This window comes from Ictalurus furcatus, chromosome 21 (genome assembly GCF_023375685.1).
Source record: "Ictalurus furcatus strain D&B chromosome 21, Billie_1.0, whole genome shotgun sequence".
NCBI lineage: Eukaryota > Metazoa > Chordata > Actinopteri > Siluriformes > Ictaluridae > Ictalurus > Ictalurus furcatus.
Window position 1 is genome coordinate 6,659,016 of NC_071275.1, and position 19,994 is coordinate 6,679,009.

A 19,994-nucleotide genomic window follows, 5' to 3' on the forward strand; every position below is an offset into this window, starting at 1 on the left:
AATATGGCTTTAATATAATGTGCATCCAAGAGGCAAGGAAAAAGAAGAAAACTTAAAACTGCAAAACAAAAACGTCCAACATCAAAGGTAAGAGGAATGCTAAAGGACTACACAACCTTGCACGGTGGAAGTTTGCAAAAGTTGCAGTTTGGAAGTCCATTTTAAAGCCCTGGGCCTTGCCATCCTTCACCGTGCTCTCACAGAGTCCTCAAGAGTGCTTATTACAGAAATTATAACAACAAATGCCTTCAGGAAGGTTGTTCAGGTTGTTTAGGGCCAGAGCTCAGAGCTGCCTTGTACAGTACAGATCAACTGAGAGCTGAAATTTGTGCCATTACTTGTTACATCATTCTCTGTCCATTCAATAGGTCTCCTCTGGTGAGAAAAAAGGAAAACAAACAAAAAGAACATCCAAAATAAATAAATGTCAATCTTTTTTTTTTTTGTGGGGGAAGAAATCAGCATCTTGATTGTAGTTCTCCATCTTTTTCTCTTGCTCACATCCCACGAAATCGTCCATTATCCTGTGCTATGGGTGCAGTACAGTGAAGCTCAGATGTGAGCTCACAGTATGCCAAAGAAACAGAAAAATCCTTCCTCCCTCCAATCCAGGGTCTATTTTTTTTTTTGCCAAAAAAATGGCAAAAGACCATGTCTTCTCGCTGATTGCTTCCCTCTGGTTATGGAGGTCCTTAGATCACAAGGTCATTGTAGCTCACATACTTTTTCTTTGCAGCCGGACCTGGCAAGGTAGACAGATTAAAAAAGTGAGTTTTCACTTGAGACTTTGAGTTATGTATTTCCCTGCAGAACTTTTACAACGTATTCCATGTTCAGACTTCGACTACAACAGTATCACAACTTCATAACAATTATTAAGAACCTGTATGGAGAGCTATAAAGGGTCAGGTTTAGAATGAGGGACAGGGTTTGCTCATATGAAGAAAAAAAATCCATTAAAAGCATAGGGACAAAAATTTCTAAATAAAACTATTATTATTATTATTATTATTATTATTATTATTATTATTATTATTACCACCAAGAGTTTCACTGTTACCTCACCCACTACCTTCATAAGGATTTCATAACAAATGAATAAGCACTAAGTACCATCTTTATAAGAAGAGAATGCATAAGAATACATGATCTTATTTTCATATTACCAAGATGACATGCCACCACAATGCTAGTAATACTTTACGTGAAACCTGTGTCATAAGACTGACATAACAATGGTATGAACACCTAATAGCATATACCCAGTAATACAACAGTGTCATATTTCCATAATCGGTTATGTTTTGATGTTTGATGATCTGACAGTTGTAGGCCACATACTTCATAACATGTCATAACAAAACAATATAACACCTTATGTCAAATAAAAAAAATCCCCAATGGCACTCTCAACAGTATATACATAATAAGAAAATTACACGTCATTACAAGTCATCTATGATGCTGCCAAAGGCGTGGCGATAGCATGCATTGAACAAGTCGTGATACAATGCATGCCATTTTAAACAACACCCTTTTTTAAATTATGCACATCAAGTCATATTTCTTAAAAGATCACTACATCTTATGTTATGACACTTGTCATAATGTCACGAACCTCGAATCGGCACGGAAGCAGAAGCGGGCGGCAGGTGTAGAGCGTGGTATCGGGAAGTTCAAGAAACGTAGTCGTAAGACAGGCAAAGGTCAAGCGATCGGACGAACAACACAAACGGGGTCAGGCAGAGAGCGTAGTCGAAACCGGAAACAAGGGTCGAGGATAACGGGAAGACAAACTGACTAGAACGGCTTGGTAACGCAGAGAAACGAGTTGACTGAACGTATACTTCGCATTGACTCTAGGTGAATGACATCCCTAAGTACTAGCGGTGAGAGTGTGTGTGTGATTGGTGCCAGGTGTGTCTGATCAGAACTCCGGGGATGGTGAGCGCATGCGTGGATGAGAAGTGAGTGTTGCATCTTGGGAAATTCTGATCTGACAGGGGAGTTCTGATCTGACTGAGCTGTGACACATAATATCTGTCATAAAGCATAGACAAACTACAGTGCACTAGAGAATGTGATATAAGCTGTCATGCAATCTAACATTGTGCCAGCATAAAATCAAGCAAATACAGCTCAAGAGCTAACTTCAGTTAATGTTCACATCAAAATGTGGAAAAAATGTGATCTCAAAGGCCTTGACCATGGCGTGGATGTTGGTGCCAGATGTGCTGGTTTGAGTATTTCATTTGGAATAACTGCTGACCTCCTGGGATTTTCACACACAATAGTCTACACAGAATAGTGCGAAAAACAAAAACAAACAAACAAAAAAATCCAGCGAGAGGCATTTTTGCTGTTGATGAGAGAGGTCTGAATAGAATGGCCTGATTGTTTCAAGCAGACAGGAATGCTACGATAACTCAAATAATCACTCTTTACATCCGTGCTGAGCAGAAAAGCATCTCAGAATGCACAAAACATGAAACTTTAAGCCGGGTGGGCTATAACAGAACCAGACCACATTGGGTTTCACTCCTATTAGCAAATAACCGGATTCTGAGGTTACAGTGGCACAGGATCATCAAAGATTGGAAAAAACGTCACCTGGTCTAGCGGACCTCGGTTTCTATGGTGACATGTAGACAATAGAGTCTGAACATGTGTGTATCCACTCCCATTCATAACAGGGCATCTTTTATTAAAGATCTTGTGATATGTTGTAAGTATTGACATAAACTGTTCATATAGTCATATGCAATATGTTAATATGGATAGTTGATATTAAGTCTTTTGTCTTTTATCTCCTTTGCTTTTGGATATGAAATGTGCTACATAAATACACTTAACTTCACTATACAACTGTTATATGAAGCTAAATCTAAAAAAAGTACCAGTCAACATTGTGCACAATGCCCTCCTGAACAGTTTAGAAATGCAAAATGGAATCTAATAATATAATTATATATTTTTTTTAGAAAAATAAATAACTGAAGGGTATCCCAAACGTCTCCATAAATTACAAGTTAAGAAATTAATACTTTTTTATTTTTTTTTTTAGCAAAATGTTAGATTTATTTAGAAAACATCATCTACAGGATTGCCATTTCTTTGTAAAGACACACAGAGTCATCTCTCACAGCTTTGGAAACAATGTCGTGTGATGTGCTCGCCATGTTTCCTGTTAAAGTCCATCACAAACTTGCGACAGCTTCCCGATACAACCATGAGAATGATTTCAATATGTTATTCTTTTCTCAACAGCATTCTTAAAGGCTATCTAAACAGAAAAACATAATATAAATTAAGTATGAAAAATTTTGGAAGACATTTTGATAAAAAGTGTTCATTTCCCCTATGTATGGAGACTTTTGGGGCAGCCTTGTCGATTATTTCTGCATTTATATTACACAAGAGAGAATTGTTTTAAAGATCCTTAACAGTCCTACCTTTTTTGACTTAGAATTAATGCATATTTATTAACATCCCATAATAACAGATTTCATTCCAACATCATGTTTATTTTTCTGTGACACTTTTTTTTTTTTTTTTTTACTCTTTTGAAAGTCAAAGTAGTTACAAACCTTTCAAATTAAAGGTCGAGCACTGAGGAGATCGTAGTGACCTTTAAGATTTGGCTACTCATCATGACTTGAAAATAATGTCACATTCCTAAATACAGGCTTCTGAAAGATGTGTCCATGATGAAGGCTAGGTTTAATAAGGCACTGTCGGTATTAAATACATAAAACATGATGATTAATTAAAAATTCAGACGAGGTAAGGGCAACTTAACCTAGTCCCTTTTCCTGTGTAAGATTAAAAAAAAAAAAAAGTAGAAAGAGTATATATGCGCATAATGTTTTGTCCTGTGAACCAAATGACTGGAAGTGGTTTAGAGTCTTCAGTATGAAAAAAATATGTTCTTATGCTTATACTTATACTTCTTGTGGCATTCTACTCCTGATTAAGCCTTTAAACATAGCAGTTTTCAGTTAATCTCTTTTAGTCACAATGTCTATATCACAGTAGTCCATGGTAGTATCTGCGGGGGGATAAATAAATAAATAAATGGAAGAGTGGAAAAGAGAGAGTGACCCCTGTTTAAGATCTCATTTTGCCGGACAGCAGCGGCGCCCGACACAATCACAGCATTCCTGAACCTAATGAATGTTCAGCAGGGGAGAAGAAAGCCATTATCTCTTGCTTGACCTAAAGCAGGACATCTGTAAAGGAAGAGGCACTATAAATTTTTTAATGCCTCTCATCTTTTTTCTTCTACCCCCTTAAGTGAGATAGGAAAAGTTCTGGCTAACTAGAGGCAGCTGTGGCTAAATGGGAATAGCTCAACTTGTTTTAATCAATTTTAATCCATTTATTTATTTATTTTAAATGAAATTCTTAACAGCTTGCTACATTACCCATAATGCCATTTGACTATCTTCTGGGATTTAACCCTCACTTCATTTCTACTTAAAGAGAGTGATGCAGCAGTGCTTTAGTCCTTTAGCTCTCTCACCTGCTCATCTGTACACTCTGCTCAAATATATCAACATTACTGCTTATACCTTCAGGACCATCACTCACATCATCATAGATCACTAACTAGCTGAACACTAGCTGAATTTTTTAATTCAAAATATAGAACCAACCATCAAAATAGGAGCAGAATTACTAAATACATCAAAAATGATTTAAATATAAACATTTTTAATGTGCTTTATAGTGGCATTTTTTAAACAGTTCATCACAGTTTCACTTTCAGGTTATGTTTGACCCCTAAAGTGTTTTTTGGGTTGTCCTATTAAAGATTCTATGTCATTTAACCAACTTAAATGACCTTACTGTATTTATAGCCCCGAACTAATCATTAATGATTAAGCATTAAAAGGTAACTGTTGTCACCATTCAGTCACATTAGTTGTTTATCCAGAACTTTTATAAGCAAGCAATTTAATGTTACTGGACCTTCACAGATGTTCTACGTAGAACCCCAAAAACTTACAATAGTGTGTTTCCCTACACACTCCAAAGATGGAGTGTGTTCCAAGTAGAGGCCCTTGATGAAGCTAAGAAACCCCAATGATCCAAAATACCCGCCCCCCCCAAAAAAAAACCCAAAAAAACAACACAAAAAACCTTGAAGGTCCAGCTCCATGAGACGTGCAACTAACATGAATACAAACGTAACACACTCACTTTCTATACTCTATAAACAAAAACTCTTACTCAAAAACATATACAAGTTAAATGTTAATGGCTTCTAGGAGAGATGACCTTTCAACAAAGTAATCGGACCCCTAATTTAGCTTGATGGTTTATGTCCTAATCATATAAAATGAAACAATACTGTACATCTTGAAACAAATTAAATCTGAAAGAGTAAAAGTTAATTTTAAACTAAATCCAAATTTAAAAAAAAGTCCCTTATATAGAGAAGTAACGAGAACGATGACCGTTTCTTAAAGAAAAAGCTTAAACTTGTTTCTTGCATTAGGCCCGTCATCCCTGTCAGCGTCTGTAATGAAACTTGCATAGTAAATGGCCTTAAATTTGCATGTGCCAGCAGGATTGATGGGAATGATCAGAATAATTATACTATGTACTGACAGCACCATCACTTGTGCTTTTTATCATTACAGCCCATTCACTTAAGTGTCAAAGCATTCCAGGGTTCAGCATATTTGCATACATACAGTACATATCATACTAAATTAAATATAATTTAGACATTGAAGGCCATGTTGACGTGAGAAACGAGGGAGAGGTACAAATGGGGGACATCTTGCATAGATAATTTATGGGTCTAATGGAATTGTGAGAGCTGAGCTTTGGGATACAGTGCTATTCGGAGATGTGCTACATTACAATGCCCCACATCCTGATTTCTTCTGGTTTTGTGTACATCGCATACTAAATAGTTTCAGAAATGAAAACAAAATCTAAGATAAAACAAAGGCAACCTGAGTAAACACAAAATACAGTTTTTTAAATGATAATGTTATTTATTGAAGCAAAAAAGTTATCCAATACCAACTGGGCCTGTGTGAAAATGTATTTGTCCCCATAGTTACTATTTTCCCCAAATCTATGAAACTTCATAATGGGGTTCAGCTGGACTAGACACAACCAGGCCTGATTACCGCAAACCCTGTTCAATCAAATCAAAATTTAAATAAAACTTTTTCAACAGCCTGAAGTTGGTTAAAACATTTTACTCAGTAACACACTATGCCAAAGTCAAAAGAAATTCCAAAAATGATGAGGAAGAAGGTGATTGAAATATATAAGTCTGGGAAGGGTTACAAAGCTATTTCAAAGGCTCTGGGACTCCAAAGAATCACAGTGAGAGCCATTATCTCCAAATGGAAAAAACTTGGTAAACTAGTGAACTCTCCCAGAAGTGGCCGACCTTCTAAAATTCCTCCAAGAACGACATCAAAGGACCTACAGGCCTCTCTTGCATCAGTAAAGGTCACTGTTCATGACTCCACTATCAGAAAGACAGTGGGCAAAAATGGCATCCATGGAAGAGTGGTGAGGTGAAAACCACTGCTAACCCAGAAGAACATTAAGCCTTGTCAGAATTTTGCCAAACACACCTTTATGATTTTCAAACCTTTTGGGAGAATGTTCTGTGGACTGATGAGTTGAAAGTGGAAGTGTATGGAAGACGGGTCCCGTTACAAATGGCGTAAACCAAACGCAGAATTCCACAAATAGAACATCATGCCTACAGTCAAGCATGGTGGTGGCAGTGTGATGGTGTGGGGATGCTTTGCTGCTTCAGGGCCTGGGCAACTTGCAATAATTGAGGCAAACATGAATTCTGTTCTCTGCCGGAAAATCCTAAAGGGGGATGCCTGGTCTTCAGTCCGTAAGTTGAAACTCAAATGCAAATGGATTATGCAGCAACACAATGATCCAAAGCATAGGAGTGAGTCCTAGTCCTAGAAGTAAGTGAAAGACTGATCTCCAGTTTGTTTACAGTTGTTGCTGCTAAAGGTGGCACAACCAAATTTTAAGTTTAAGGGGGCAATTAGATTTTCACATGGGTGATTAGTGTTGGAGATCTTTTTTTTTTCATCAATAAAACAAATAAATAAATAAATAAAAACTGTATTGTGTGTTTACTCAGATTGCCTTTGTTTTATGTTGTATTACGTTTGAAGATCTAAAACTATTTAGATCGAGAGATCTCATATAGAAAAATAAAAAAAAAACACAAAAATCTTTACTTTTTCAAATACTTCCAATACTTTCACAGAACTGTACAGTAAATTACCAAAAGTTTATGGACACCTGATCATCATATCCATATGTGGGTATGCCCTAAACTGTTACTACAAAGTTGGAACAAATAGTTGTCTAGGATGTCTTTGTATAATTTCCCTTCACTGGAACTAAAGGGCACAAACATTTTCCAGCACATATTCCCGGAAAAGTGGAGGTTATTATAACAACAAAGGGAGACTAAATGTGGAATGGCATGTTCAAAAAGCACATATGGGCATGATTGTCAGGTGTTCAAAAACTGTTGGTTATATAGTGTATAACTTGGGATGCAGCAATACCATGTATGAGTACATGTTTTTGGTACTCAGCAGTCCAGATACCAAAATGAGTAACCTACTTCATATTAACCAATCAGGGGCGTCATGGAACATTTTTAGCTCTTTTTATGTTTCCCCAGTTTAAATAGTGGCCATGAAATCTCTGAGCATGTTCATGCACTTAAGCTAACAGGTGCTTTTTTTTTTTTTTTTTTAAGTGTTAGCTAATTAACTGAATAAAATGAATTTGCTAGCTACATTAGTTACATATCTAGGGTTGAGTAGTGTTGCAATAGAAAGTGCTTTTTTTGTTTGTTTTGTTTCACTTCTGTACAACTGTAAGTTAAGCAAGTTTTAATTGGTTTCATTGCTGAGTGTCAAGAACAACATACTCGGTAAGGCTGTTATTTTCACTCACCTAGCACTGTTCATAGTCTTTTTTCTGACCTAGCTAGCATTTGCTTCAGCATTGGTTGCTGCCTTGTGTTGCTGGCCATGAGCTGAATTTAAGAGGTTAAGAGTCAGGCTACATGTATTATATTATGATGCTGTAGTTCCTCCCAGTGATATTTTCACAGAGCACAGTTTGCAGTCTGCTTTGCTTTGATTGTCATCATTAATTCTGAAATATGTATGTCCAGATCACTGTCATTTAGTATTATATGTTCATTAGCATGGCTATGCACTCTAGTCTTACATCACATAGTATCACGTTATTGAATGTTGGTATCAAAGTATTATTTACGAGTATGAGTGTAAGTAAACGAGCAGCAATTCCTGATATTGATCAGTAGCAATACATCCCTAGCTTACTATAACACATTCACGTAAATTTTTAGCTCTTAGAACCCATTTTGCTGTAGGTCTTGTACAAAGTATGATCTTAATTTGTACATAAGAATTTTGATGTCATTACTTGCAAGCACAACACTAAACATATACACTCCAATCACCAAGATGTTCCATCAGGTGATAAAAATAAATAAATAAATAAATAAAAAGCAGCTGTCTGGCCTACAGCTGGGAGTCAGGCTTGGGACTCAGCTTTGTCTTGACCTGCCTATGGCCATAAGTCCCCAAGGATGTAATTGGCCTCATTTCCACTGGAAAAATATACCCTAAGGTGCCTCTCTCCTTCACAACAAGATGCCAGGTAAGTGGATGTGTTCATTGTTGAGTGGAAAATCAAATCGTTTGCGTCAAGATCCAACTGAAAATAATTTTTTTTAAAAATGCTGAAGATGACTTGACTTGTTATCCTAAAGTTAAATGTTTTGTGTACAACACCAGAAAACCAACAATAGATTTCCAGTCCTCTGCACAGAATGTAAAACTTGAATATGATTTTTTTTTTTTTTTCTCTACTGCTTGAAGGCACTGCAAGATTGTCATCGGGCCTTGGGGTGAAACTTTTTGAAGGCATGATGAATGACTAGGAAAGTCCTATTAGCACTTCCTTCACGTCCTTTCCTCTAGCTTTTAAAGTGGAGCAAGGTCATAATGAAAAAAAGAGGAGAAGATTAATTTGGTCTTACCTTATAAATTATGAGAATTAGCCTGTTGGGGGAAAAAATGGATTTGGTGAGCTCTCTTACTGAGGCCTGAGGAAAGCATGACAAGTGATTCTAAATGGCCTAACTAGTTATGCCATTTTAAAATTGCATTTTAATTTCAGGCAAGACTTGTAATGGAGGTTTCATTACCTCCAATATACTGTTGTATATGAGTATAATGTAAGAGAAGAAACAAATGCAGTGGGTTAAGCAAACCACTTTTCTTGATATGGTCAAACAGATACTCACTTGGTCTCCAAAATATATCATGCCTAAGGTATCTAGACTTCAAATAGCAGATCCATTTTTCTTCATAATATTACATTGAGAAAATTACAGTATTTTCAAATGTATTCATGCTCACATGTTTTGGCTAATAAATAAAAGAAGCTTGCCAGAAACCAGTTAGCAATATTATTTGTGTAATGCTAACTAGCACCAATCAGACACACACACACACACACACACACACACACACACACACACATATTATTATCTTTTATATTTGTTTCAGTCTTGAATGTCTTACTGTTCAGATGTCTGAAAACTTTGGTAACACTTTCTATTTCATTAACACACTGTATTCTGTAACTCATTCATAACACATTATAATGCATTCACAAAGCATTATACACAATGTTATAACTATATGAAAACGTGTTACTTTATAGCGATGCTTATTATGCATTATGATTGTTAACATAATGTATTATAAGTAGTGTATCAAACACATAACACTAAAAGCAAATAGGTTTCAGTTTCACAGTCTGTCATTCATTGTTTTTGCTCTATGTCTGTTAATAACTGCAGTATACTCAACTTTATTATTCAATGTTTAAAGTGTCATTTTGGGCTTAATTCAATAGTGAGAAGTGTAATAATGTAAATGGTATAGGTTTATTAATCATTTTAACAATATGTCTCACTTTACTACTACTACTACTACTTTATGACTAAATTGCACAAATAGAACTTACTATAATATTATAAAATGGCTGTCAATAATTTACACATACTGATATTTAATAACAAGTACATTCTGTTAGGTGATGCTTGCAAATACAATGAAAAAATTATAATGCATTCATAACACAATGTATACATGTGTAATGTATAACACATATTATACAAAGGTCTGTCTGAAAACTAGATTCTCATTGGCTGGAAGGTGTACGTTCAAACCGTCGAATGCACAGGTAGTTCCAGTCAGTTTAATCACCATTCTAAATTAATGTGCTGCCTATAAACAATTGTAACCATAGTAACATACAGTTACAGTTGCATGCAATAGTTAAACTCACAGCTTCATTATTAGTAGAGACCCAGTCCCAGACCACAGACCCAGGTAATTCACACATGCACAATCTCTCTCCCTCCCTCTCTAATAACTATTTATCATTCATTCAAACAAATGTAATCTTATGCACTCCATGCCATGCATTAAAATCGTGGAATGCACACCTAGCCATGGATTATCCCTTACATGTGTAATAGACATTGCTATAATGTGCATTTTCATAAATAATTATAACAATATGTATAACAATGTATAACACCTTAATCATGCATTATGACATGTTATGTATGTCTTTATAGATAAGACCTTAATGAAAACTGGTACTGAAAATTTTATTATTGGTTTTTCAGAGGAAACTGTCTAGTTTCGCACAACAAATTCTGTTCAGAGTCAGTGGTTGACCAGTTCCAATAGTTTAGGAATGAGTTGGCTAAAATGGCTAAGCAGAATGTTTAAATTCCAAGCAGAAAGATTATATTCAGAAAGATTATATACAGAAAGATTAAAAAGTGAGAGAAATTATAGGCTAGTTTGTTCAGGCTATGTCCCATTCTGTATACTTCTATACCAAATAGCATGTCAGAATAGTACGCCATGATAGCTAACGATACTAGTAGGTTTCTTCTTTTTTATGTACTAATTGCTACAGTAGTATATGAGAAATAGTATATCCAAAAAGTAGCGTAAGCCACCTCCCAGGATGTAGGCCTAGTTATTATAGGCATGGAAACCTTAGGTTGACAGAATAGAATTTTTTATGTACTTTTTTTTTTTTTTTTTACAATAATTACTTGTCATACTGTACAAGATGATCCCAGTATAATCTCACCAAGTTCTATAACATCCTGTATGATACCATGTTCTCTGTGTCAGATTATATGATGATCCTCTGTTGATAGACCTGTGATTAAAAAAAAAAATGACTATATTCTGCTTACGTCAGTCAGAATGATCTGGGATTGTCCAGAATATGGGCTTGCATAAATAAACATTCAAGTATATTTTTCTGCCCATTAGCATGTTTTGTTTACATTTCCAATGCCACTACGATATTTGTAGCTGTTCCAGGAGTTGAGTTTTGCATAATCCTATATGGTCCTCCTATTGGCGGCTTTTGGATAAGTGTCATAGCAGTTTTGAGATTTTAATAAAATCTCACTGCCAGAACTTTGTTGTCAAATGTCTTTGGCTGCAATGAGGGTGAGTATTTATAGATCATAGTGTAAACCTAAATTTAGTCCTTGAAAGTTCCTTGTTTTCAAGACGAGAGACAATGAGAAGCATTCTAAAGTCAGCTGTGATTAGTGCTAGTTCACTGTCAGCTTGGTGTGTCACAGCCCAAAGGCTTCATATTCATAAAAAATAAAATAAAAAATCTGGATATGAACATGTAAAAGACAATATCAGGTTCTCATTGAATATCCAAAATGACTCACACCTAACTTCACGTCAAATAACAGAGCCATATTCTTGATAATATACTGAGAAAATTACAGAGGTACTATCTTCAAAATATACATTTTGTTTTCCAATGGGGTAGTTAACCTTGGGATAATTATTACGAATCCAAATATCAAACATGCCAAATAAAGAATAACAGCTTGCTTGTGTGTGTGTGTGTGTGTGTGTGTGTGTGTGTGTGTGTGTGTGTGTGTGTGTGTAAAAAAAAAATTCACAGGAGAATGGGAATCCTTCATCGGTCACCCTTGGTTCTTTGTGTCGTGACTTTATATTGATTCAGAAAAATTAACAACATTCAATTGGATTCAATTGGGAAAAAAAATCAATTGGAAAATTGGTTTAAGCCTAGACTACTTGTTTAAATGGGAGCACTTGTTTGGAGCCATTTTTGACGTTTCGTTGATAAAGTGGTTCCTCTGCAGGAGAGCAACAGGGGGATGGGGAATCAATTTAGTAACCTTGCTGCTTCAAGTATAGCTGATATACTTAAGAGTCAACCCTGTAGACATAAAGCCCTTCTAGACCGCTGAAAATGCACCTGAAAATGGATAATAAGGAGTCATTATTCAATTAAATAACCTGTTGATTTCAAATATAAGCCAAGAACGGGGGGTGTAGCAGAAGGTGGATTTAATTTCCTTACATTTCTAGCTTTATTGCAGAAATCAGCTGGAGAACAATGTGTGCAATTGCTTATGGAACATGATTTTTATCACTTCATTCAAGACAAGATAGATATACAGCATTTTACTAACACCTACACACTTATGGCAGAAACTCTCAGTAGATCATCATCTGCTTACAACCACACCAAATATCGTGACTTACACCCGACTGACTAGGATTACTCATACCTTTCCTCCCACTATGAATTGGTAAAAATAACAAAGGTTTAACTTTTTGTCATTAGCAAGTGTGCGTCATTGGAGGTAAATAAACGTGTGTTACTTACTGTTTGGGTCGACGCTTTCACACAGCTCTGTCTTGGCCTCGCCATTTGGCCGGTCGCTGGGTTTGTGTGAGAGGCGTGATGACATGGTGGCTGCCGTCACTACTGCTTTGAAGCTGCGCTTGCGTTTCTGGACGTTTAGTTCCGGGTGGAAGATGATCACGTATACCTTGGGCATGTAGAGCATACCCAGAGCCACCGAGGCGCTCAGGTTCATGGAGATGGTCAGTGTGGTGGTCTGGATGTACAGCTGAGGAACAATGTGAGGGGAAAAATCAGGATCTTCAGTATTTATCCATAATACAGTATAGTTAACTAATCTGGTTCTAGTATTGGATGTAGCTTTGTTGTTGTAAAATTTACTTTCATGAAAATGGAGTGAATGTTTAACAGGAAAATTAACATGGAAAATTTTGCCAAATTTTTTCTTCTGTGGTGTCCAGGTTGGTGTCTAGAGAGGAATCTAGGTTAGGACTTCACAAATTGGAATACTGTATGCTTCTAATTGACAAAAATGCAACATAACTATAAAGTGCTTGCAAAATCAACCGGTCATGTTTTGATTTGCAGTGGGTGAGACAATTTTGTCAGAAAAGCATCTCTGATTGTAATCTTTACATTCAGAAGAATGGAGTATGAATACATTCTTCATAAATGAACAGATAACGTGTTCTAAACAAAAAACAAATACAGATACAAATTGGAGGTGTAATTTTATTTTTTTTTTTACACAAGGTTCAAAAAGTCATGCAAGTGGGAAGTTTTTCATTTCATGTGGGCGAGCTTTCAGAGATGAAGTTCATTGAGACCAGAGCTCAACAACAAAAGACCGCACTGGCATACACCAATGCATTTGCACCATTCATTCAATCATCCTTAGTAACTGCCTGGACAGGGTCAGGGTGGTTTAAATTAGGCTACAGATTGTTTATAATTTGGGAAATAGAACCAAATAAATTTGTTAGGACGTGGGCAGATGCAAACAAAATGAATACATGCATGCAGCTCTATAAAAACAAAACAAAACAAAACCAAACAAAAAACACCTATCCAGTTTAAAATATGCCAACTTCTGGGTTAAATTCAAATACCGAAAAAGATATGAATATTTGGAACACTAAACAGCAACAAATAGTTGCATTGCATTGCACTGCCTTATTCCCCAGTTTTATATCCCCAAGAATCAAGGGATTTTTTAAAAAGCTCCTTTATTTTTTCACGTACTTGTAATATTTATACACTTATCTACTTATATATTTATATACTTATCTGCAGCAGTAAAAATTGCATAGCATGGAAAAAAATACACATTTTTTTTCTAAACCATGACTCATACTGTATCTTAAACAAGATTACTTCCTTCCTCAAGATAAACCATTATCTATCTATGAAGAATTGTTCTCACTGTGGTTTCTTGCTATGTGTCTTAGCCTTACTTAATTAGGCTTAAGCAAATGCTCAGAAATACTCGAGAAAACCATGGTAATCAACTTTACTGCCTTGAGCTACATGTACAACATGCTGAATGATTAAGGTCAGCTTAAGGAGGACCAATCACGTGGCTCTAAGCAGTGCAGTGATGCTAATCTAAAGGTATACCACATCTATATAAATACATCTTTCCTCTTCTTTGTTTCTTAAAAGATGTGTTTAACCACTACTTCTGAGTTAAAATACTAAATAGTCAAGTATCTGTGGAGCTTTGTGTCGTACCCCATTAGCATTTTAATCACACTACAATCACAGGTTGCATGTAGCATTGTAGAAAACTAGAGCTCTTGGTGAGTAACACATCACATAGTTCAACCATGTCTAATTAAAGGGAAAAACTGTGAATATATACATGGGTGTCAGTTTAATTTATCAAAGTGCAAATTACAGTAATCTGTTAATATGTGCCTTCTAAGGATTTGTGCAATTTTTAGTTCATTTTTCCCCAAACATATTGTCTGCAAGAGTTGCAGAAATAGCCTCATTTCCTTTTAGAGTTTTAGCTGGAAGCTAAACAGTAATAATTTTGACTTGGCATAAAAGAAAATTAGCCAATAAAGGTTCTTCTTTTATAGTGTCTTTTGGGGTGTAATGTGATGATACTATTTGCATCACTTGAGTGTTCCAAATATCCATATCAGCATCTGTATTCAGTTTTAAACCCGTAGTAGGTGTGGCTACACCACTGAAAACGTTTATTTTCACCATAGTGAAATAAACCAATCGTGTTTTGATTTCCAGTGTGTAAGACAATTTTATTAGGAAAAGTATGACTTACTGTAAGCTTGAGATCTAGCGTAACTATAAGCTGGCCTTCAATTGCACAAACACATAATTTACATATCTGCTGTTACAGTGTGAACTTTTAAAAACATTTTTAAATATGAGAACATCAACAAACTAGCTAACTACATTATCATTGCAGCACTACCATGCATCTCATTTCTGTAGTGAGGACAGCTAAATTTGGTTGTGATTTGCTGTTGATGGAAAAAAAAATCCAGCTAATTATGAATAGCTAATTGGCACCAGGTTTTCTTTTGGTTTTACTAGTGGTTTGTCAGTTATTAGTTAGTGTCTGTTTGTGCGTGGGTTGATTTTGAAGTGGTAGCATATTATATGGAGATGATCCATATTGCAATCCATTTGAAATTGTTTTCTTAGTGGAATATAATGTGACCAGGTATATTCAGCCAAATTTTGTAAAGGACCAGTTGCATAAAATTTCTTGCTTACAAAGGTCTGGATAAAATGGCAACAGCAGTTAACTTTTAGTGCTTAACCATTAGCCGTTAGTTTATGGTTTGTTTCACACTGGTGCTTCACATTATCACTTTTGACAAGTGCAATGGAATGTGAACACATCCATCCATTTATTTTCTGTACCACTTATCCAAGGCAAGGTCGCAGGGGAGCCTGCAGCCTATCTCAGAGGAGTCGGGGCACAAGGCGGGGAATACCCTGGATGGGGTGAAAATCCATCGCAGTGCACATAATCACATACCCATTCACACACTACGGACAATTTAGAGCATATCAGCAATGCGTAGAGTAATGAGCTGAAAGGAGTGTCAGTTCTGGAGCAGATCTTAGTTGCCTGAAGGTACAGTAGCAGGTTGAACCAGGTACAAGCCTCAGATCCTGCAGTCTAGTAAGCATTTCATATGGTGCACACATACAGCTCACTTGATCAGCAGCCCTATCAGGTAAGATACTAGTGTGTGTGTGTATATATATATACATACATATATATATACATACATATATATATATATATATATATATATATATATATATATATATATATATATATATATATATAATACTTGGTCCCCAGATTGATACTGTGCTTGAGTTACTGTCTGTATGAAGTTTCACATTTTCTCCCAATGTCCACATGGGTTTCCTTCAGGTTCTCTGATTTCATCCCACCTCCAAAAAACATGCTGGCTGGGGGATTGGTGACTCTTGTGAATGTGAATGTTTGTGCCCTGGGATGGCCCCATCCTGGGTCGATTCTCATCTGGCATAGTGTTCCTAGGATAGACTTGGATTCACCGTGACCCTGTCCAGGATAAATTGTTACCTAAATATGAAGGAATTAATATTTTACATAGAGAATAAAAGCCACAAGTTATTTTCAGCTGTTAATAAAATGACAATTCCAACACAAAAAGGCATGGCTTGACAAGCACAAGCTTGATAAGCTTGATTATTCAAGAATGCTTTAATTGAGGGTTGTCAATGTCAAAAAGCTATTTGTCTGATAGGAGTGAAGATGAAGCCTGGTCTTGTGATCCAATTAGAACAAAATATAACATTTTATTACAGCTCAGAGTTCCACTTTCATTTTAAATAGAAAGATGAAATTTTGCTGTCATGTTTTTATATTTGCCATAATTTTCCATACCGCTTGTACCACACAGGGTTGTGGGGGAGCCTAGAGCCTATTCCAGGGAACTCGGGGGCACAAGGTGGGGGTCACCCTTGATGGGGTGCCTACTCATCACAGGGCACAATCGCGCACACATTCACTCACCTTTTCATATAGTATGGACAGTTTACAGATGCCAGTCAGCCTACAATGTATATCTTTGGACTGGGGGAGAAAACCAGAATACCCAGAGGAAATCCCCAAAGCACAGGGAGAACATGCAAACTCCACACACACAGGGCAGAGGTGAACACTGATGTACTTTTTTTAATCAAAATTACTTAATAGACCGGAAGCATTTATCCCAAGCATACAGCTTATAGTCAAGGGTTAGGAATCTTGCTCAAAAGCCTGGCAGTGGTTCTCTGAAAGTCTTGTGAGTTGAAGCAACAATCATCTACCAATTTGTTATGTGATGTTGGCTAGAAAATATAGAGAAAAAGCTACAGAGAAACATGGTTAACCATAGAGTATGTGTTTACCAATGACAAATCAAATTGTTTATTCAAATTGTTAGGATCATAGCATAAAAAAGTTTACACATTACCAGTTTAGAGTATGGCATGCTACAATCTGAAGAGCCAACCTGCCATTTCTTTTACATCATGAAGCTTTGATACCTCTGAACAATAGATTGCTTGACTATAAATAACATATCCCAGTTGGCATCCTCAGAATTCTTTGGTTTGTCTATCTGATGGAGCTTAAAAGTTCAATATAGAACCCTTGAATAGAGGGCTTCCCTTTCCTAACCCTAGGTATACTTAAGCAATATTGGAATACTTAGGTATCCTTACGGCTCATGCCTGCAGTGAACTGCAGTCGTGCTGATATTCAGTATAACAATATCAACTGTGATATTGCTTTTATACAGTTCTATAAACAATAAATTAATATTGAGATATTGAGTAAGTGACATTTTGGACACAATATAGCCAAATGTTCTGTTTATTTTTGTTCCCACTAGTGAAAACAGATCCCGTAGACATGACACTCCCTTCATAGCACGTCGACTACATGGCTAGCTCGTTCACATTGATTTGTACATTCCCATTAAAGGTTCTCCTGCTAAAATTGGTATCCTTTCTTCCTTTTTATCTTCATCTGAAGAGCTTTCATATTTTAAGTCTTATAACTTATATTCCTGAAAAGTATCATTTGCCATGTCTCTGATGATATTACTAACACTACTATAGTAATGGTTTCAATATAGGAAATGGAATTTTACATGGCAAACACAGTAGAGCAGAGTGATACACACAGTGAAATGTCCCATTGCGGTTACAGGAAATATAGGCACTCTTGGAATGCTGCTTGACCAATCAGATTAGTGGACCGGAATTAACTGTGGTATAAAGTCTCAATAGGTTATTAAGTTTTCCCTATATTGCTGCTGTTCATCCTTTGTTGAGTCTGTTGTCCTGGGCTTTTTTTTTATATATATAGCTTATAGTGTTGATTAATGCAAACACCACATCTTCCTGTTATGTTTGTTTGAAACACTTCAATAAGATATGTGGGTTGGGGGGAAGACACACTAATAATTAATTAGACAAGTTCCAGCATTAATGAATGTGAGCTGTACTCATAATTCAACTGGCAGTAAGTGTAAGGAAATATGAGAAGATTGAAGTTGTGCATGATTTAATACCAATTGTAGATTTTAGACTTGCCATCATTAAAATCGGAAGGGATTTTTTGGTGCAATCCAGGTATAATACATTTGCTAGATCCACAATAGGCTTAAGTTTAGGTTAATGCTAATCTGATGCTGATCTGCTGAATAAATTTAAAAGTAAATAAAAAATGTACAGTCTCCCAGTGTATAGCAACATGTAATCACAACCAATCCAAGATTTTGTAATTAACAATGAGCCAATGTTCCACTGTCCGTCTAATAACCATATACAATGCCTTGCATAAGTATTAGAATTTTTCCCAATTTTGTAGTATTACAACCTGCTTAATTGGGAACATGTGAGTGACAGTCGTGCCACATTCTTTTCAATTTTTTTAAATAATGGATTTACTAGAACTCTGAGATATTCACAGTTTGGGATATATTTTTATAACCAGTACTTGATTGATACTTTTCCAGAACTTTGTCCCTGACTTGTTTTGATAACTCTTTGGTCTTCTTGTCTGCTAGGTATGTTCTCTAACAAATTCTGTGGCCTTCGGGGAACAAGAGCATATACTGAGATCATGTGACCCTTATAAGTTGGCTTCATTCAACTAATAATGCGACTTCTGATGGAACCTGGCTGCATCAAGATTAATTTAGGGATTTTGTAGAAATGTGGGGGTGAATACTTATGCAATCATATCATTTATGCAAATATTATTTTGCAAATAATTTCCCTAATTATACTGACTTTCCCTCACTTCAATATTATGGGCTGTTTAATCCTATTTCTAGATTGTCTTATTCCATTAGCAAATCATTTTGCTTATTTCAAGAGTTTCGTTCTAGAAAGAAGCAAAATTATCTGCCAATAGTATAAGACAAATCTAAGCTTGGAATATGTAAATATGTATAGGAATAGCTTAATACTTTATGTTATATACAGTAGTAAACTCATAATGAGGAATATTAGATAACGTTTCATTTATTCAAGATATCTTCACTTGCAAATGTATAATTTTTGCAGTGCCTAGTAGCACTACAAAATGTGTTCAAAGCTTAAGCTAAAGCGGGTGAAAACGTACGAAGAACCCCTTAAAGGAATTTTAAAGAATCTTGTTTTTTGTAAGAGTGTACGACCAAAGTCAGGGTAGCATATCCAACAAAATCTGTCAAGCTATCCTTGAAAATTTGACGACTTTTGACAGTTTGACAAAATGTGAAATGGCTAGTTTTCTACTGCAATAAACATAAACATTGGTGTTTTAAAATGGGTTTCCCTTGAACAATTTTTGTCATGCAGTATGTGATGCTCTTCAATATCTACATCTAGATGTACAATGCTCAGTCTCTCATTTCTTCTCCAAGTTCTGTCAGTTGGACAGCTGAGTTAGAATGATATGTGGGCTGAATTTTGTGAAGCGATATCTCCCTTTTCCTCTAAACCACTTTGACTTTGAAACATAAACAAAATATCAGCCTCTTATTATTATTATTATTATTTTTTTTTTTTTGCCAAGCAACACATATGGAAAGCAAACAGAATCTGCTATACACAACACATCTGTACACACACCCACGGCTGAGTCGAGCACCATTCCAAAGAAGGTATGAACACTTAGTGAAAAA

At 35.9% G+C, this 19,994-nt stretch overlaps 1 protein-coding gene across 1 annotated transcript in view; it reads right to left on the reverse strand.

Annotated features, from left to right (window-relative positions):
• Positions 1 to 660: 660 nt before the first annotated feature.
• Positions 661 to 19,994, reverse strand: part of LOC128625250 (metabotropic glutamate receptor 7) — a 147,329-nt gene continuing 127,995 nt past the window's right edge. The window contains exons 8-9 of the mRNA XM_053653444.1: positions 12,820 to 13,066; positions 661 to 742 (exon numbers count right to left, since the gene is read on the reverse strand). Of these exons, the coding sequence (XP_053509419.1) occupies positions 693 to 742; positions 12,820 to 13,066 (297 nt within the window). The 3' untranslated portion in view covers positions 661 to 692. The remainder of the gene's footprint in view (positions 743 to 12,819; positions 13,067 to 19,994) is intronic.